A 21,782-nucleotide genomic window follows, 5' to 3' on the forward strand; every position below is an offset into this window, starting at 1 on the left:
CAACAGCAACAACAACAACAGCAACAACAACAGCAACAACAACAGCAACAACAACAGCAGCAACAACAGCAACAACAACAGCAACAACAACAGCAACAACAACAACAGCAACAACAACAGCAACAACAAGAAGGAACAACTAGACCCAAACACACAGAACGCCTGAAGCTGACCCAGGCAACCAGCAGACACTCAAGCAATGTTTTATTGATAATTAGGGCCTTTTGATTAGTGCAAGAACACCTTGCAATGCTGCCTGCTTGCTGGAGTGCAGCCAGCTGCAGCCTCCCGTTCAGTTTCTGTCCAGCTGAGCACTGTGGCCAATGCTCTTTGACATAATCAGTATGATGAGATAATCCTAGATTTACTGGCTCGGAGAACATTCTAGTATTAGAAATATTTCCGCCCTGGTTGTGTGCTTGGTTTTTCAGCTGAGGGTGGAGAATAAATCAGTCCAGCTGACTACTCTGTTTAATTAATGAAGGCCTCATGGTTCATGAAGGGAGATGTTGCAGTTCAGAATGAAAAATTTAGAGAGCCGGTAAATAAATGGACCTGATTGTGAGACACACAATGTCCTCATCTGAACACATGGTGCCCCTGACAAGTGGCTCTGCAGACACTGCATTTGACCTGACCTGGGGAGTCAAGCAGTCATCTGAAAGGCTAATACTAATTTTTCTAAGCGATTGACAGTTGGATATCAATAACTATCAAGCAGCAGGTTGCCAATGCTGTTTTTAAAAATAATATTAGTAAATTAAAAGGCATACTGTGGAGTTTACTTAAAAGAATCCAAGAGAACATGCTTTATTTTATTGGCAAGGAAATGAGTGAATTATTTAAATCTCATTATAATTACCCTCCTTATGTTTCTTACTTCTTAGCTAGAGGATCAGAATGTGTTCTTTCAAAACGAAAAGCAAATTAACTTAATTCAAAATAAAAATTAAGGACAGTCCCTAGCAAAAAGTGACTTAAGCACAAAAAGTACAACAGCTTTACAAAATTCCTTTTTAACTGATGGTGAAAGATGACCTCCTGTTCACTCTCCATTGCTGATGTGCTTTTATATCACTGTGAGTTTAGGAAGACTTGCCTGGATTATTTTATCATGCCTAAGACAAAGTTGCAGGATAATAAATGAAAAGTAATGACTTTTCAATGTAATTTAAGGGGAATAATTATATACGTAATATAATTACTATTTTGATATTATACATAATCAGAAAGTAAAAATTGGCAAAGACTCCTTAATATATTTTATTTCAGGACCCGTAATATTGAAGCACTGGAAACATTTTTAAGTGGCTACAAAATACAAGTATTAATGATGGCAAAAGATTGGTACTTGAAAGAATGTTTGTTTTAAAGGTAACAAATTAGAATTTGATTTTTATTCTGTTTATGACACTATGAAATATACAGCAGATATCAAATATTAAGATTCAATTAATCTTTAGATCTCAGCTATAAAATTATATAAGAATCAATCTATCTATATACACATTTTTAAAAGAACATGTTTTGATCCTCTGTGTGTACGTGTGTGTATGTGTGTGTAATATTGGAAAAATTGCTGTCAGTAGACTAGTAAAAGATACTGAAAGAAAATTCCAGATAAAAGTATTTGTTTTAGTGGTTACTTTTTTTCCGATAACCTATTCAGATTGTTGTTGATTACTAAAGAGTAGTGAAGATGAAAAAAGAAAAAAAGAGAAAGAAAAATCTCAGGAGTTCCAAAGCTTATATAATTAATTTTAAAAGAAAGAAATATTATAACATATTATAATATCATAACATTAATAGTGATCCATGTTCATCATCACAATAAAAGAAAACCTTCATATAATAAAGCAAAAAATGTATCCTACCAACACTGACACCTATACACGGTGTCTGCAGACACTAAGGAACGATTCTATAGATGTGTGCAGTTGGTACACCTGTCCTCTGTCACATGACCTGTGTTGGACTGCCGTGCTGTCCATTCCACACTGCTGCGTTGTTATGGGAGCCAGCTGCCCAGCAGAGACTATGGCCCCCAGTTCTCATTTGCATCCTTCTCTGAGTCCAGTGAGAAGGGGCAGATTTGCTGCATCACCTTTGAGAGCTGGGGAGAGGGGTTTTTAAAAAGCTGAAATGTCTCCTTCGCTCTCATTCCACAACCACTCACTGACTACAGACACCTCATGACTTTAGAAATGGCAGAGTCAGACAGAAGGGGTCTGGGTCTCAAGTTTGGCACTCAGAAGATAAGCCATACACTCACCAGCTAGGGTTCTGCACTGCCTTGTGACTGTTAAGCCACCGAAAGCAGATCTGTGGCAGTATATGGTAGCTTTAATCAGTGCCAAGCAGGAAGAGAGTATCTGGAGAGGAATCTAATATATACATATATGCATTTTATATTTTAAAATTGGTAAATTAGGAATATGTTTCATGCTACTTGAAATATACCAATAATCAACTTAAATTCCAATGCTTTTAGTAAGCCTTACAAAACAAGCTTTATGGGCCTGGATTTGATTTTTTTGGTAATACATAATGAACTTATTAACATTTTCCATAAGTTCCAAATTTGAGACTTGAAAAATCCCACCCAAATTATTCAAATCAATTTCAACTAATTTTATATTGATTCTAAAATCATTTTTTCCTACCCAAATTAAACTGACCACAGCAAAAATATAGAAGAAGCTGGAGATGGTTCAGTGTTTAAGAGCACTTGCTGCTCTTGCAGAGGACCTGGGTTAGGTTCCAAGCACCCACATGGTGGTCCACAACCATCAGTAATCAGTAATTCCAGTTCCCTGGGATATGACACTTTCTTCTGACCTCTGACGGTACCAAGCACAAATGTAGTATACAGACATATATGGTGGTAAAACACACACACACACACACACACACACACACACACACACACACACGCACACACAATTAAAAAATAGAGCCCTTAAAGTAGGTATGTGCTACAGGAGAAAGGGATTTATAAAGCCACAAAGCTGAAAGGGATTCTGAAGGCGACCACCTCAAAGGTCAGGAAGCTTATGTTCTGAAGCTGCTTGAGATTGCAACATACTTTCACTCATACTAAAAACAATCCTGAGACTTAACCAGCACAGTATACAAAGGACCTCTGTGTTTCTCCCATGAGCCTTAAATCCTGGCTGTTTTTGATGACGCCACCTTTGCAGGTGGGACCAGCTGGGTCACTGATAGAAGGAAACCATGCTGAGAAAATGGTATCGTTAGCTCCAGGGCATAGGGCTGGCACATGGCCGAACCAGCACCTAGGTCCAACTAATGACTTCTGAGAATTTACCGGTTATGTTCAAGTCATCTATTATCCAGGCTGGTTTCCATAGCAATATGTGAAGAGGCTCCGGGACGGATTAAGTGACCTCCAGAGAAGGGCTCTTCAGTTTTGCAAAATGAAATTAATTAAAGGATTAACTCAAGGATCATAGATTATATATGTAAAGCTATTATGCCTTTTAAAAATCCTTTCCTGTGAAATTCATGAGAAACATTATGTGAGCAACTGAGAAAATAAAGGCTTGTGTGAAGCCGGGTCAGAGGCTGTGTGCTTCCTCAGCTGTAGCAAGGCGCTGCCACACACCATGTATGGCGTCAGGGAGTGCTTGAGGCATGCATCACTATAAATCCCTCTGAGTATCCCTGTAGCCACAGCACTGGGGTAAATCCTTGACTGGTACTCTAGCTGATTTATAACTGAAGATAAGGTAATTCCCAAATGTGATAATGATGTGGACTTTCCCTAAGTGGTTTATATGTGTTTATAGAGATTGAGTATTATCAGGGAAGTTAGAGTCACCCAAAGAACACCAACATCACCAGGTAATTAGCACCACCAGCTCCCCTTACCAACAGTCTTACTCCCATTGACTTGCAAGATGTATTTATTAATTTGGGGCAAGCAATTGAGCTGTATAATAATTGAAACAATTTGGGCTCAAGCTTATTTTCTAAATAGACGGGAGTCTAAGTAAAGATACTAGAATCCCAAGCGTTGAGATTTAATTGTTCTTTGTAAAGGAATACAATCCTTAGTTAAAAACATTCTTGAATGAACAACTAGAGTGCAAAATGTTACAATGTTACCAAAGACAAGAGTGAAGGTGAACAATCCGCCTCGACTTTACACCACACCAGGATTTCTCAGCCTGTGAAAGGATCAAATAGGCCCAACCCAGGATTCTAGACCTTGGACCCTAAAGGCTCCAGTAGCCAGATGGAGTTTGTCTTGGAGATCAATGCTAATACTCAACGAAGTGCAGCTGTGGTCCAGGGAGACCACTGCAGCCTCCTAGCTATGAGATCACACATTCAATGCAGACTTCCAGTTGGCATGGGGGTGCGTCCCTGCCATACCAGCAGAGGGAGGTTGAGATAGGAAGGTTGTGAGTTTGAGGCCAGCCTAGACTACACAGGGACCTCATCTGACAAAGCAAACCCACAAAGAGATGCTCTGGTCTGAGGCAGCTGGATATGATTTCCATCAGACAAGCAATATCTAGTGTGCAACATTCCTTAATACTGTTCCCTATTTACTTTTTCATAAAAAAATCTCAAAAAACATTATTTTGCCCTCTAATTTCATAGTTGACAAAGTTGAGGTTTAGAGGGTTAAAGTGCTCTGTCCAATGTTACACAGAACCAGGGCTGGGGCTGAGATATACAGCACCAATCACTTTCCTTTCTTTTGACTACACATCTGTACACAGCTCCATCTTCACACAAACAGAGCTGTTCTAGGGCCTAGGGCTTCCCACACCAAGGGTCTTCCTGATATTAGCAGGGGTAGATATGACGGAAACTAAGTTAAGGCAGTCAGGTCTATTGGCACGAAACTGTCATTCCAGCTATTTGGGAGGCTAAGGCAGGAAGATTATGAGTTCAAGACCAGCCTGGGCAACATAGTGAGACCTTGTGTCAAACTGAAAGGTAAAAGGAACTGGGGATGTAATTCTGTGTAGAATGCTTGCCTGCTGTCATGAGAACCTGTGAAGCAAAGGTGAAAGTTAAGAGAAAAGTGACTTAGGGACAGTGCCATGCTCTAGTAAAACTTACCGAAAGCCCTGCTTTTGGAGACTGTGTGTAGGGAAAGCAAGGGACCCCTGTGTCCTTGTGACAAGAAACAACAGAGCATTCTCCTCACCCCCCCTTTCAACACACACACACACACACACACACACACACACACACACACACACACACAAACACATACAGACACGAACACATACACAGACACACACACACAAACACATACAGACACACACACATACACATACAGACACACACGCAGACACACACACACTCATACACGCACACATACACACACATACACACACAGACACACACATACATACACATAGAGACACACACGCAGACACACACGCACTCATACATGCACACATACACACACACAGAGACACACAAACACACACAGACACACACAAACACACACACACACCCCCACACCCACACCCACCCACAAAGACAGACACAGGGGAGGGCAGAGGGGCTTGTGAAAGGACCAGGTGAGAGGGGTAGCAGCGGCCTCATCAGAAGCCAGTCCTGCTGACACTTTAGAATTTAATGTTCAGACGTTGGCACTCAGGTCTGTGAGAAACATTTCTGCTCTTTAAGCTCCGAGTCTGTGGCATTTCCTTACAGTAGCACTAGCAGACTAATACAGCGACCAAAGCTAGCAGAGAAAGGTTTGATGAAAAGAAAATCGGTACTTGCTAAAAATATCTATAAAAATAAAAGTCATGTGCTGTCAGGGGATGGGTTTTTAATACTCCAATGTGACACCGGAAACCATGCTTCAGGCAAAGCTGTACCTGTCTTTGGCTAAGTGGGCGCAGGGTTTCGTGCGCGGAGTCTAGAGCTAGACGCTTTATTCATCTCAGGGGGTTTGCCATCCTGAAGAACCCGAGCCAGCTGGCTGGCCTTTCACTTAAATGACAATTTCTTCTTCAGCACTTGGTATTCCTACACCTCTTTGTAGATATTTATAGACGCTCTCGGGCAAGCTGTCTGGGGCTTGTGGTCAGTGCAGCCTTTCTGCTCCCAGCACAGGGCCACCGACTGGCCAGAGAGTTGTATGGATGTAGTTTTTGGCTACCAGTTTCTATTTGCAGCTGCACAAATGTTGTTATTTAAAACTCACTGGCAAACGGCGGCAGAATGAAGAAGGCCCTGGAAACAGACGCCTGCTCAGCGCTCACCCGGTGCCAGGGACTTTGCTAGGAGCTTCACAATCCAGAGTGCACCCAGTTCTCAAACTCTCCATGTTTTCAGGTAGGAATCAGAATCACAGAGGCATTGAAATGACCCACCAGCTCACCCTCGAATGTGGCGGCATCAACTTGAAAACCCATCAGACGCCCTTTTACTCCCTTCAATGGCTTCTCCAACTTGCCAACAGTATTCATTCATTTGAACTTTAGTCCCCAAACATGCCCTGCTCTGTGGCAGGTAACGACTACTTCTAAGCAGGTAGCACAGAGAGTTCGGCCCTGACCCTCGGCTTGGGTTTAAGATGTACTGCTAGACAGCTCAGCTTCGATGGAAGAACTCCCTATCTGTGCAGACTCATTGCAGACCCCACCTCTTACTCATCAGAAGTGGTTTTGGAGAGCCACGTGAGAAGACCTACATCCCCCTTTATGTCCCTATGGGCTCTTCCTGTAAGTTTTCACTCTTATACATGCAGAAGTCCCAGAGGAGCCTCAACACATTCTCACCAAACATCAAGTCAGGGGCATAAAACCTGTCCTGACCTCTCTTCAAATGGGCCACAGGTTACACTAGTCTGTCAGTGGCAGCTACCTGACTCACGGAAAAGGAAGCAGATCAACTCATGAGGTCTTGGGGTGGGGGAGCTCTTGACAATGTCCGCTCAAGTGAAGCTGTAATAATTTGCCATGGATTTACCAAGCAGACATGAGTAGGTTTGTATTTCCAAGCAGAATCCTACTTCTCCTCTCCCTCCCCCACCATCACCTTGAGTTCTGCTTGCATTACTGTCACTGTCACTTCAGGTAGCATCTGTTTGTAAACGACAGTTAGGGTCTAAGACTCCAGGACTTCCAATTATTCATTTTGTATTTTCTATTCTTTTAAATTCTATAAAGGTCAGCAAGATTGCTCAGTGGGTAAATATACTGCCAGGAGTATAATTTGGTATTGAAAGCAAGTATCTGATATTAAGATTTCTATATTACTTATGTACAGATATTAGATGAACATATAGCATATTTTTATGTGCCCTTTGGTTAGCATTCTCTACCAGTGATCCCTGACTTCTGGAATCCATACTCCTAGGTCATTGCCTCACACATGTACCAGGTTGATCCTTGTGACCTGTGACTTATGTGATGGCAGAACACACACTTCTGAGGCAGGTTATAGAGGACACACATCTGTCTGGGAGCCTCCCATCTCCTGCTCTGGGGGAAAGCATTGTTACATTGAGAATATCCTATATCCCTATGCCCGAGACATGGCGAGGACTAGAGCATCCTGCCAGTAGCACTGTGAGTGTGTTTGGTGCAAGCGCTCTAGGGAGCCTGCTAAGCCATGCTTCACTTCTCGGCCCTTTTAACAGATAGTTTGACAACTCCATGAGAGGTCAGAGAGAAAAAGAGAGAGGTGGAGTAGAGGGAGAACAAGGCAAGGAGGGCCAGAGCCAGAATAGTGCGGAATGTTGCTCTTGTCCTGCGGGAATCTGAAACTGGTTTAGAAAATAAATATACATTATTTTAAGCTTCAAATTTTGAGGAAAATTTAAAATGCAGAAATGGAGAATTAACGGTCATTAATCACAGTGAATCCAAATCCTCCAATATACAGCTAAACAAGTATAAGGATATCAATTGGTAGCTGCGTCCAATTTATGACCGATTTGGTTTTACAAGCAGAACTCATGGTAATTTCATCATGTTATATAACACATACCAAAAGTATATGTAATTCTAAAGTAGAATCATAACCAAAAATGTCAATAAACATTTCATAGTATGTGACTTCAGAGGATGAAAAGAAGCTGGGTAGAAGGGCTGGGAGATGATTCACTGGATAAGGTTCAGCTCAAAGAGCCTGACGACAAGCCCCGTAGTCTGAATTCAATCCCTGGAACCCGTGGATAGGAGCCAGGTGCAGTGGCTCGCACTGTAATCCCAGAATTGCTGTGGTGCGAGGGGAGGAAGGGACAGGAGAATCTGGAAGCTCGATAAACACAGCCGCAGGAATAACATCAGCTGCCTCAAAACAATAAGAAGGGGGTAACTCCACTGTGGCATTCATGTGTCCCACCCTATTTTACATGATAAAATAAAATAAACACCAAGTAGACAAAAAGGAACTTAGGTGGAAAAATGACCAGCCATCCACCTAATTATCTGTCAGCATGCTTAAGGTGTTGACCATTTTTATTATTAAGGTTAAGGATGCTAGAACTTTCTTATGAAAAAATAGGAAAATCTTTCCCAGAATGCAGTGCTGTTTTCTATACAAATATGTGTGTGATTTACATATTTATTTATGGCAAGTGAGTGTGCCCACATGCACATGTGCATATGCAAAGAAGCACATGTCTGTTCTATGAAACACCGGCTCTGGTGATGTTTGCATGGGTGGGAGACAAGCTTCTCTTTGTCAGCACTTAAGTAGATGACACAGTATTCAATGGAGGTGTTATGGTCATGGGGATGGACAGAAATACTCTGCAAGGACCATAAGTGCCTGGGCATTCTCAAGGTGGCTCTCACAGACACCCTTGCCTGAGGCTTGGCTTCCGCCAGATGTAACAGTTCCATCTCTGGGTGACAGTGACAGGTGCCAATTTCTGTCAGGAGATCATATGCACGCAGACCATCGTCTCCTCCAGAGTCTTGGGAGAGTAATTTTAGTCTTTCTTTTTAAGTGAAGCTATTTCTTGCCTGAAAAGTAGCTTCCTATAAATGAGCCACTCCTCCCTCAAAAGGCTGCCCAGGACCAAAATTTTGGCTGGGGTGGAATAAGAATGAAAAGGAACCAATAGCAATATTTCTGAAAATGTTATCAGTAGGCTTGTGTATGATTTGCTCATCTGGGAACATCACTGAATGTGGCTAAGGACCATGCAGAAAACCTCACCAAAATGGTGAAGGCAGGTAAAAGAGGCTAAGTTTTATTCAAAGTGTTTTGTGGGGGACAAGGTCATTATTATGTGGAAATTAAAGCACACACATGTTATGGAGCTATTCTGAGAGATACTGGCATGGCAACTCAGGCTTCTCTAGGTCAAAAGTTCAGTCTCTACTTCCCCAAACCAGAAGGCCTTACACAACTGGGGCTACCTGCACCAAAAGGATGTCCTTGACTCACATAAGCACCCCCGCAGACCCACAGTTCAAATCTATTGATGAGCAATTTAAATCATTGATGCCTCTCTGGTGTTACAATCCTCATCAAACAAAGATCCCCTGGGAAAGGGGCGGCTTCTGTTCAGAAACAAAAGAATGGGTGAAGAGAGGGATGGACAGATCCAGGTCAGCTAGAGATGCAACTGAGTCTGCTATAGTGAGGAGCTTAATAACTCCTACAAAATCCGCTGCATGTGCCTAAGGATGGTTGCTCATAACAATTTCATCCAATGGGCTCCTAAAAGAAGCTAGGAACATAACACGTATGAAAAAATAACACATGTACAATGGGAAGACTGGAACCCAGGCAGCTTGCTGCTTGAACAGGGCTAAGCTCACAAAAGAAAGACCTAACTCATGGCAATCATTCCACTCTTCGAAGAGGCAGAGGCTAGACTTTCTTATTTTGACTCTTGTTCTAGAGTCAGATAACTTCTTGTTCTTAGAAGCAAGTTCTGCTATTTTAAAATGGGCAAAGTATAACATTCTACAACATCTGTTTAAAGCGTCCTTTTGGCCTGTGCCAACAGATGACCTTAAAATCAGGATGGCAGAGTGATATAGCACCTGTGCCTCTGCGCCTCTCTGTCTCTCTGTCTCTGTCTCTGTCTCTCTCTGTCTCTCTCTCTCTCTCTCTCTCTCTCTCTTTCTCTGTCTATCTTGGCTCTGCGGTTTGATTAGGGGTGACTTTGCTGAGTTTAGTCTAGCCTCTTTGACAGTCTCTGCTACAGTGGTGTGACAGTGATTCCCATCCCATGCCCTTTGGAAATAAAAGTCTGTCTTCTCTCTCTTTTGCATTCCTCCCACATCATGGATAAGGTCAATGAAAGGAACCGATAATTTCCAGAAGAGACTTTGGACTATGCTTTCTGAGTAGAGATGAAGAGTTTGGGGTAATGTCCACTCTTTCGATTCCTTCCATAGGAACTGAGTCAGACCTTGGAGTGGCCAGAGCTTGCTAGCTTTCTCCTTTGGTTCCTCTCCTTATGGTCCACTCATTATCATAGTAAAGTCCAGCCTAAAAGCCATTACTTCCTAAGGGCCTGTGGCTCATCCAGTTGGGGACCAGAAGGTCGAACAAATTATTTCTCTGGCTGGCCATATCTGGCTCTGTTTTTTCCTATGTCCTCAGAGGTCTTTTCCCAGAGCACTAATCAGGCCCTGCCATTCAGCTGTGAGGTAGGACATACTGACAGACTGCTCATCTTAGGTAAGTGGGCTCAACGGGGTGCGGACACGGACACTTCCCAAGGCATTTGAATGCAGAATCTCAGCTACTAGTGAATGCTGGTTTTCCTTCTTCAACCACGGCTTTTCTTGGGGGACCTTTCAGGAGGCAGGGCTGAGGGTGAGATGCAGCTCGTCATCAACATGACTTTAGGATGACATGATGAAACCTTGCTGTATCAGTTTCCACATTAGTAAGAGGATTAAATGATACAACGAATGGAAAAATAGACTTACTGTGCTCCTGGCCAGTGAGTGTCAGCTGCGGCTGGATACACATTAGAATATGGTGTTTCCCTTTCTGCCATCTACAGCAGAGGGCATGAACTCGCCCAGCAACCAGACATGATCACCGCAGTGTATCAGCAAGTAGGTTTGTTCCCAGAAGGGGAATGTTTCTGGAAGTGAGCAGTTGGTTGTTGAGTGTGATCTACACATGAGGTTCCAAGACTTCTCTCGACTTCATGCTATAAACTGCATCTCCGTTTATCACCCACCAACAGAACAGGAAAAAAAGAAAGCCATGAAAACTGCCAGGCATCTCTAGGATTCTTCCTCACATCTTTGCAAATAGGAAGTTTTGAATTCGAGATCTCTGTACGGTGATGATCTGCAGACTTTGGACTTTCTTTACATGTTATCTTCCCACAATGGAACCTAATGATAAGTAGTTATTGGTCATTTCCTGAGTTCAGGGTGCATGGTGAGTACTTAACATCAGCAGCTCTACAGTGGTAACAGGGCTCTCCTCGTTTGAAGACACACTGGAGTTAAGAGAGGTATAGGAACCTGTGTCGAGCACAGGGTTTGGGAGAGCAAAAGCTACATATCTCTTGGAAAGTATGTAGACATTTGAAAGGACAGCAAGAGTATTTCTGATGCAGCATTTGCCACATTTGCCAGAAGGAGATTTTCTAGGAATCCAAGGGAGGAGATGGATCTCTCCATGCAACTCTCATAACACCAGTTGTGACATGAAAGGACTTATTCAGAGCATGGTGGAAATGTGACAGCTCACTGTACTCAGAGAAGAACTGTCCAGACCAGCACAAGAGAATCTTTTCCTGCTCAGACTTCCAGGTCTCTATGAATGAAAATCTAGTCTAGAGGTCTTCAATCTGTGGGCCAAGACCCTTTAGGCTTCAAACATCAGATATCCTGCATATCAGATATTTACATTCCGGTTCACAACACTAGCAAAATTACAGTTATGAGGTAGCAACATGAGGAACTGTATTGAAGGGTCACAGCATCAGGAAGGTTGAGAACCAGTGCAACCAGAATAGGAAAGGTTGTTGGGTCAGAGGCTTGGCTTCTGATTCTGTAACAGTGCCTAGGGACTCCCTGGCAGCAACTCAAGCCTCTGATGTTCTTCCTCTACAAATTATGGTAAATGCTAGGATGGTTCACATATCCTAAAGGTTGCTGTTAACACACCAGGGTCGGGACTGTCCACAGTGTCCTATTTTTATCTTGGTTACTTACTGTCTGCCATTTCTTATGGCCACATAAGTTCCAAGCTCTCGGGCATGAAGTCTACACATTACATCGTCCAGGAATAGTTCAGGCAAACAGAAATGACCAGACATTGCTTATAGAATGAATGGTCAGTGTATTCTGTACAGCATTTAAAGGGAATGGTCACCGTCAGTTCTGTTTTAGGACGTGGCAAATGGATTTTTTAATTAGATATTAATTTTTCAAAACTGGCAATGATATCATCCTGCCAGTGAATTCCGGCAACATTCAAGTTCAGATCACAATTAATTCTGTTCTAGCTTTTTGGTTATTTCCCTAGAAGTTGTTACTAGGGTTTCACACCCCCTCCAGTGACATCTGATATCAGCATTTAAATCACATGCAATGAAGATGGCGAGGCTTCATTTCTTGTTTCTAATTTTTGTAACCTCCAAGAGGGTTTCTTGGTTTTGCTGATTATTCTGCAACTTCCAGGTTCTCTCCAGATGTGAGCAAAATTGCTTACTTGGCTGAGACGCTTGTACTTACTTGATGAAGTACTTGATCCCATCTGCTGTGTAAGCTTCCTCCCACCCGTAAGGTAAGCCTAGAGTGAAAGGAGACCAAAAATACATTTAATAAGATGATGAAGATAACTTTATTTTCTGGACACAAACCTCCCTCATGTTGACAATTACTGGAGTGCATTTCTTGCACAAAATTATTTTCTCGAAAGGGGGAATTAAGACAATTCAGAGGAGGTCTGGTGCTCAGCATCTTTACAAGGCAGTAAATAGAGTCTTGAACAGTTAACAATCTGCTTTAGCTGCAATAACTGGACTATGACTTATCATTTACATGTGGTGAGCGTTTTTGTCAGCAGGATTCACGCCGAAATTTGTGTTTGCAGTGGCTGGTTTTTGCCTGGAGGCAGGAGGATGGACAAGATGGCCTCTGCTTGTCTATTCTGGCTCAAAGTTTCTTTAATTGGCTCCTTTTGCATTCTTCCCTCAGCTCCGCAGGGAATTGGGCATGAGTGCCAGATCAGCAGGGGTTGGAGAGGAGTTTTTGGACAAGACAAGATTCCTTATTAAGTTTGAAAGTTTAGCAAAGTGATTTACAATGGATGGTGGCATTTTACTTTGTTAATTAAGAATTTTGTGCACTAAACATAAAAGGCCAAACAATTTGCTAAACTTAGCTTCCATTTCTGTAATGGGATTGAGAACAGTGAGCTAAAAGGAGATATGGAATGAAGTAAGCAGGCAACATAGGGGCACACGGTACAGGAGTTCTGTTCTCATCAGAACAGGACAGAGCACCCCTCTCTCCCCACCCAACCTCCCTCTCTTGTCTCTAGTGGGTCTCACTAGATTGCATGGGTTAGACATGGACTAATTGTGTAGCTAAGGCTGGCCTTAAACTTGAGCTCCTCCTGCCTCAGTCTTCTGACCGGGAGGAAGGGGGAATGCCGGGGGACTGGGCTGCCACACTCTCTTACATCCCAATTTTACACTGCATCTCTAGAATGTGATGGTTTCTACCACTTCTGCTCTATCACTGGGGATAGTTAAAGATTTTAACTGTGTTTTCCTATAAAGCTCTGGTGATACTGGTTATCAAAGCTCTTTTGATAGGTATACGGTACATTAAGACATTGAGAAACGGGTTACACGCCTCAGGCAGCCTACGGTTTGGGAATGTAAATGACCTTAAGAACAAATGCTCGATGACTTTCATTCTTCCCAACGCCAGGAAGGGAAGTGTGGGAAGAATGTAACACGTGGATGAAATAAACCTTTACTCCACTTCCGTCCAGTTCCTAACGACATTATCTCTCCGAGAAGACACTAGTATTCTTTTTTATGTGGTTAAGAAAAACAAACAGGAGATTTTACTTTACACTGATTCTCATCTGACTGTAGGCTAAAATGTTATTGTAACTATCTCTTCCATAGATGAACAAGGCTGTCTTGGAGTTTCTACCCTCTCTCCATGAATGTATGTTCCGATTCCTATTTTAGTAGGAATCAATGCCGCTGAGAACTCAGTATAAGCAAAACTCTGGAAGGTACGTCTTGCACATGTGTTCTTTCACATCCACTGATCAACTACGATATACTGCTACTGCCCTACGAGGTGGAATCGATTCCTTTTCTGTTTTTACACTTTCTCCATCTTTTTCTTTTAAACAGATACTTTCACCTAACAGTGATGAGCCCCTTGACCTGCAAGAAAGAGTCTGATGGCAGCAGGTAAGGACCTTGCTTATATGACAGAAATACTCTAGTTTTTGAGTGAAGTGGCAAAGACTGGAAAAGTAGAAAATGGTTGTGATGTGACTGAGGCCTTTACTTGCTAGATGACTTGTTTGATTGGCACAATTCTATTTGCTCCCAGTTTCTGAGAGTCACAGGCATCTTTAATAAAGTAGAGGATACACTGCAACACTAGTCTTTGTAAAAATTGGATGTTTTATGTATTTACATTTCAAATGTTATCCCCTTTCCTGGTTTCCCCTCTGCAAACCCCCATCCCATCCCCCTCCCCCTGCTTCTATAAGAGTGCTCCCCCACTTGCCCACCCACTCCCACCTCCCCTCCCTGACATTCCCCTATACTGGGGCATCAAGCCTTCATAGGATCAAGGGCCTCTCCTCCCATTGATGTCAGATAAGGCCATCCTCTGCTACACATGCAGCTGGAGCCATGGGTCCCTCTATGTGTACTCTTTGGTTGGTAGTTTAGTCCCTGGGAGCTCTGGGAAGTCTGGATGGTTGATAACCCAGTCACAAAAGAACACACATGGTGTGCACTCACTGATAAGTGGATATTAGGCAAAAAGCTTAGAATATCCATGACACAACTCACAGACCATATGAAGCTCAAGAAGAAGGAAGACCAAAGTGTGGATGCTTCAGTCCTTCTTTGAAGGAGAACAAAATACACACAGGAGGTAGAGGGTAGGAGGGACTTGGGAGGAAGAGAGGAGGGGAAAGGGAAAGGGGGGCAGAATCAGGTATGGGAGGAGACAGGGGAGATGTACAGAGGGTCAGGAAATTGAACAGAGGTGTGTAGCAATGGGGGATGGGGTAGCCAACAGAAAGTCCCAGACACCAGAAAAGCAAGAGCTCCCAGAACCCCATGGAGGATGACATTGGGAAAATAACCAACAAAGAGGAGGGAGAACCTGCAGAGACCATATCCAGAGGTTAGGCAAGACCCCCAGTTGGGGGATGGGGCCACCCGCTCATCTCCAAATTTTTAACCCAGAATTGCTTCTGTCTAAAGGAAATATGGGGACAAAGCATGGAGCAGAGACTGAAGAAAAGGCCATCCAGTGACTGCCCCACTGGGGATCCATCCCATATACAGACACCAAACCCAGACACTATTGCAGATACTAAGAAGTGCCTGCTGACAGAAGCCTGACAAATACAGATGTGGATGCTCGAAGCCAACCATTGAACTGAGCACGGGGAACCCAATGGAGGAGTTAGGGAAAGGACTGAAGGTTTGTAACTCCATGGAAAGAACAATAGTAGTGATTTTTATTAAAAAGAGTTTTAGATTTTATCACTGTGAGTGAGTGTGTGTGTGTGTGTGTGTGTGTGTGTGTGTGTGTGTGTGCAGGATGCATGTGTTTGAGGGCATGCACACACCGCACATGTTAGGAGTCAGAGGCCAGCTCTGGGTAGTTGATTATTTCCTTCTACCTTTACGTGGGCTTTGAGGCTGACTGCAGGCCATTACACTTGCATGGAAGCTCCTTTACTCGCAAAGCCACCTTGCCACACCCAACATGATGTCCTTAATCATGAGATCACTTTAAAATTAAGTTGGCCGAGCATTCATTTTCTCACCCCTAAAGAAGACATTTATACCAACCCATGAAGGTTCAAGGAATGCTAGAGAAAGGGGAGCAGGAAGAATGTATGAGCTGGAAGATAGGAAAAGGAGCTCCAAAAAGTTGTTTCGGGGGAAGACATTGCCATTGCAGCAGCAGCAACAGGAACAGCAGCATAGAACAGTCATGGCGGCTGCGGATACTTGCACTGAGTCTGAGTGAGAATGCTCCCTCCAGTTAGATGGCGGCAGCCTCGGGGAACCCTACTATTCATTGTTGAGCTATTTTCTAAGATAGATGGGCAGGGTGTGGGGGACTAGGGGGTGGGGTAGGGTACAGCGGTGGTGGTGGTGGGGTCACTGCCTTTTGATGTATACCTGCTGATGACCTTATATGGTTCCAGTGGATAATTTCAATCCCATGGCCGTACAAATGGCCCTAGTTAAACAAAATGGGTCACAAAACCACCCCAAAAGTCATGATTATAAGAAGGGGACAAGTAGGCAATAGGGAGGGGGTTATTGATAAGGATAAGAGAGAAACAAGACAGTGGGGAGGAGGGAGAAAGCAGAATTCATTATATACGTGAATGAAACTGTCAAACAACAAAGCTAAAAATAAAAACCATCATTTCTATGCCCTAAAAAACAAAAATGCCTTTTTTTTAAAAAAAGAAGATCAAAGTTTCTTATTTTTCATGCACTTATCATTTGTAAACAGAAGTGGAGACTACTAATTAATCTCTCTGTGATATCTTAGTAATAAAAACATAATAACTGTCTAATATAAAGAGGAATGCAAATAGCCTCCTTCGTATAACCGAGCTCTTCTGGTATTCACAAGAATATTTGACTGATGTACTCTTTTTGCCAACAGTAATGCTTTTATCTATTCACAATAATGATTTGGAAATAATAATAACAAAATATAAATGCTTTGAAATAATCATTATTGTTACAAATAAGGAAATACTTGTTACAAAACCAAAACGTACTTGTAAGTACAGGATACTTCTTTTCCCCTTCTGTAGTTTTTAACCTGTCGTTGACAATTCTAAGCACCCGCAGCTGTCTCTGCTTGGAAGTGTTTGACTGTGAGCCTCCAATAACATTCTTCCCACCAGAGGCTGTTTCCAATCAAAAACTTCATGGTGAGGACTCCAAAAGCTACATGAGTATCTTGCTAAAGTGAGTCTTGAATGTACTGAACTTAGAGTCCTGGCTGTCAGCTAAAACTCAACATACCTGAATTCAACCCATCACGTTTCCACACAAAATGATTTCCTTTGTTTTCCCATTCTATTCATTGCCACAGATTCTCTTTGTTATGTTTGGCCCAAGTTCTAATTTATTAAATAGTTATTGATTATTATATGTTCATAATTTTGCTCTGGTGTTCAATATATAATGATCAACAAATAAACATGGAGCTTGATCTCACGGCTATAAAGATAAGGATGGGGGTGTAGCTCAGCCAAGAGACTGTAGGCTTAGCATGCACCAAACCCTGGTTCTGAGCCCCAGCACTGCATAAATAGGGTCTGGGTGAGCTGGTGCACAGTCGTGATCCCAAGATCGTGAGACAAGAGAAACAGGAGTTCAAGGTCATGCATGGCTGTATAGGGAGTTTGAAGTTAACCTATAGGAGACCCTGTCTCAAATCTAAACAAACTAACCACTCACAAAACGAAAACTCTCTAAAGCGCACACACCCTCCCCTCAGGGATATATAAACACCTAACAGCAATGGTGGAAACTACAGGATGGTGTGAGGGAGTAACTCTCACAGACAGACAGACAGACGAAGCTCCAGGACAGAGGGGGACTGCAAGCCAGTGAGAAAAGGTCAGCAGGGTCAAGAGGCTGTAGCAGCACAGGCTCAGGAGGGGAGAACGCTCCAGGTAGCTGGCACACAGCCATGAGGCCTCGGCATGCTGGCTGGCTGGCACTTTGAGAACTGAGGGAATTGCTCCTCTGTACAAGTGAAAAAAGATTCTGCTAGAATTTGCAGGCTGCAGCAGGACTGCCAGGACTCTCCTCTCCTCTCCTCCCCTCCCCTCTCCTCTCCTCCCCTCCCCTCCCCTCTCCTCCCCTCCCCTCCCCTCCCCTCTCCCCTCTCCTCTCCTCTCCTCTCCTCTCCTCTCCTCTCCTCTCCTCTCCTCTCCTCTCCTCTCCTCTCCTGTCCTTTACTTCCCTCCCCTCCCCTCATCCTGCACCTCCCCTCTCCTCTCCTCTCCTCTCCTCTCCTCTCCTCTCCTCTCCTCTCCTCTCCTCTCCTCTCCTCTCCTCTCCTGTCCTTTACTTCCCTCCCCTCCCCTCATCCTGCACCTCCACTCCCTTCCCTTTCCCATGATTCCTTTGGAGACAGGGTCTCATAACCTCACCTACGTAGAAGGAATAACCTGAACTGGCAGTTTCTTAACAAGGTCCGCTCCCATTGAGGGTGAAGACACTGCAAGAGAGCTCTGGCCCCTTTACACACAGGAAAAGGCCACATAGTTAAAACAACAACCAAAAAACATTTTTTTTTTAAATGCGCAGATCCCAGGTTTTTTTTTTTTTTTTGTTTGTTTTTTTGTTTTTTTTTTTTTAACCTGACTAAATTTCCTGGGAAAACAAGCCCTGCAAGTGGAGAAGGTGTACACTCTCTTAGCAGTGCACAGGGGAGGAAACACTGCCAGAAATATGGCCAAGAGAGACTTGACAAGGACGCTGTACCCACATCACAACAGTATGCTTACACACACTAGACCTGTGTGTATCATGATAATACCAGCTGACGTGGCACTGTGGATGGGACATTCACAAGGCCTAGCCCTGGATGAACAGCTCTTACAATAGTGTAAGAGCTACATTTGCCCGTGGGTATACGGGCGTACATTTAGAAAGTAGCCGTGCTCCCATCTGTTTGTGTAGACCATGCGGAAGCTACGTGATTCCATTTGTTGAGGCTTGGAATTGTGTTAAATCGTGCAGCATAGAGATGGCCAAATGAGCTTAGGGGACCGTGAGAAAGACTAGAATAATGGACCACAGCCTTGAAATGGGGAGAGAAGAAAAGGAATTGGGAGGCAGAATAGTAGCCGGATTTGGTGAGAGGATCAGAGAGTGGTAAGCTGGACAGATGTGAGGTCTGAGCGAGTGCATGCTCTTGTGTCCAACAGTTACAGTGCTGTGGTCTCTGAGAGGACGGTGCACAAGCCACTTGTAAATCTGACAGAGACAACACAACTCAGGGTGTCTCACACAGACCTCAGCACAGCCAGATTCACCTGAAGGGCTCTAGTGTCATTGTAAGCCCAAGGAGACTCAGTCTTTAGCCTGGGACATCACAGAAAGAAAAGAGAGGGAAGAGGGAGGGAAGGAGAGAGGGAGGGAAGGAGGGATCTGAATTCAGGGGACAAGTCTTCACTGAAGATTAGGACAACCATCACATATTTTCAGTTGATTTTGAATCAGAAAATCTCAATCCATATGCAGCGCTCTTGACTCTAAGTCAAATAACACAGTAATAACTGTGCAGGGCCTCAGCTTTCTCATTTCTATGAGTAATGATCATAGCTATCCTGCTAGCTTGTGGAGTTATCATGAGACTCTTATTAGTTAATATATAAAGATACAATTATATGCAAAAGGAGGCCATTATTATTGAGAGCAACCAAAACAGGAGCTTCTTTATTGCCCATGATTCTATTGCTGTCACACAGACATCTAACACAGGAAAAACTTAAATACCTACGGGGCGAGTTTTAGTAAAAGGAAGTTATGCTTTCCCCGTGATCCTTCCCTCAGTGTAGGAAATCAGTCTCCGCTTCACTGTCCTGTTGCTGGTAAATGACGCAGTCAGCATGTGCAGCCTGACGCTGACACTCACCAACGCGTCCTTCTCTTTCCATAGCCACAGCCCTGTCTGCAGCAACGACCAATATAAAAATGATCAAATGACAGTTTTTCCTATTTCACTGGAACAAAAAGAGAAAGCAGAATCCCCAACATCCCAGTCTATGCTTTATAGTTCTAAGTAATGATCCTTTTAAGTGGAAATGAGCTAGATTCTAGGCTTAAAGACAAAATGGTCTATTTTAGACTCATTTTTTTTTTGTTAGATATAGGATTGCACAAGTTAATTTGTACATCTGAATTGTGGTGCCAAAGGAACTACCACTTAATTTCCCCATGAAAAAGAAATCTATTATACTAAGTGATGGCTGTGACCTATAAATAACTAGACAATTCAGTATTTCAAGGGCAAAAACATTTCTAAGGAAATAATTTCTAAAAAGAACCGTCTAAGTTCTGGAACTGTGCTTTAACAGCCGCTGACTGTTAGACTTGATAAATGCTGCAACAGTAGGCATTCTGCATCTGAGACTTGGCTATATGTTGACATTGGTGGTGGTGGTGTGGGGAGAATGAATTGTACCTAGTCCCATATAATGTAGACGTTACATATTTCAAGTTAGAAGCCACAAATCAACCCAAGAAAGACTATGCTAAATGGAAGGCAAAACACCGAGAATACTTTCATAGGTGACCTGGTTGCCATGGTCCTTCTCTGGTAGGCGTCCCTACTTTTGGCAAATCAATATATTCTAAAACATTACTCACTTAAAGAGGAGGGTGAGAAGGCTATTAACCATTTTTCACAGTTTCCTTTCAACACATGCAAACTCTGCATGTTCATGGTGATCTTGACTCCCAGTTAGGGTTTAGCACCTTGAACTCTGACACGCCAACAGCTGGAAGGGCCAGCTTAAGTGCCCTTCCTCTACTGCTCCCTCGCATGCAACCCATGACCCAGAACAGATGATTTCGCTCACAGTTCTCTCTGGGCATTTGCTCAACGGTAGGGGAATTTGAGTTGACTCTGCTTAAAACCACTGATACTCAGCAGACGTCATACTACGCATTGATCAAATCTAGTTGATGGGTTGCTGCAGTTTTCCTGGCTAGGAAAAACTAGCCAGGGCTCACTGAAACAGGGTAGTCCAAGGATTAAAGGGTCCTTTTAAACCCCTTTGTGTTCTGACAAGCTTAGCTCGTGACTAGTCAACTTGTCTGACTTGCTCAATGTAAAGAGCGGTAATGGCTAACAGCCCAGAGTGCTGTTCCCGCCATGTGGGTGGCTCCCTCTGACACTTCATTCAGGGGCCGGCTCAGATGTCACTGAGTCAGTGTTGTGCCTCTGGTTAGTCAGTACAAAACACCTTCTCTGGTACACATTAACTGCCTTAACCAGATCCCCTCGCCCCCATTTCTGTTCCCTACCCCACTGCAGCAGTGCTGTGTACAAATATGATTCTTAATTGCTATTTGGAATTAAGGAATCAATGTTTACTACACCAAACGTCTACTATTTAATCAGACACAAGATGAAAGGAGAACATTTTAGAAAAAGGTGTGGAAAGGGTGCTGAATTCAGATGAGAATTTAAAGCGGCTCTGTAGAAGGCTGTAATGATTTGAATTATTTTCCTATGGCTGAAAGCTTCTTCTCCATGGATTACAAAGCAGAAGAAGGAGATGGGTACAATTCATTTCATCTTTATTTTTGAACCCATGTGGGCCTGGAACTCATTATGAAAAAGCAGGCTAGTGCTGAACTCAGCAGAGGTCCATATGCATCTCGCTCCTGAATGCTGAGATTACAGGCACGCACGTGAAGGGGTAAGTGGCTGCTGACCATGACAGTGAACGGGGGACACCTGGAAAACTGCACATCCTCTTTCCTGTTTCCTTTAGGGAAACATTTCATGAATAGAGGTTGAAAGTTGCTCTTGAGCAAGTGTGACTGTGTCTGTTGAAGAGTAACG

At 43.2% G+C, this 21,782-nt stretch overlaps 1 protein-coding gene across 7 annotated transcripts in view; it reads right to left on the reverse strand.

Moving 5' to 3' along the window:
* The window catches only part of Stxbp4 (syntaxin binding protein 4), a 159,257-nt gene that overhangs the window by 9,303 nt on the left and 128,172 nt on the right, over positions 1–21,782 (reverse strand). For all 7 annotated transcript variants that reach the window (XR_015630624.1, XR_015630626.1, XR_015630623.1 and 4 more), the window contains 1 exon segment: positions 12,675–12,732. Coding sequence is in view for 4 of the 7 variants with exons in the window: in XM_087572136.1 (XP_087428262.1) it covers positions 12,675–12,732 (58 nt within the window). In the remaining 3 variants the exon portion in view is untranslated.

This window comes from Rattus norvegicus, chromosome 10 (assembly GCF_021556685.1).
Source record: "Rattus norvegicus strain SHRSP/BbbUtx chromosome 10, alternate assembly SHRSP_T2T, whole genome shotgun sequence".
Lineage (NCBI taxonomy): Eukaryota > Metazoa > Chordata > Mammalia > Rodentia > Muridae > Rattus > Rattus norvegicus.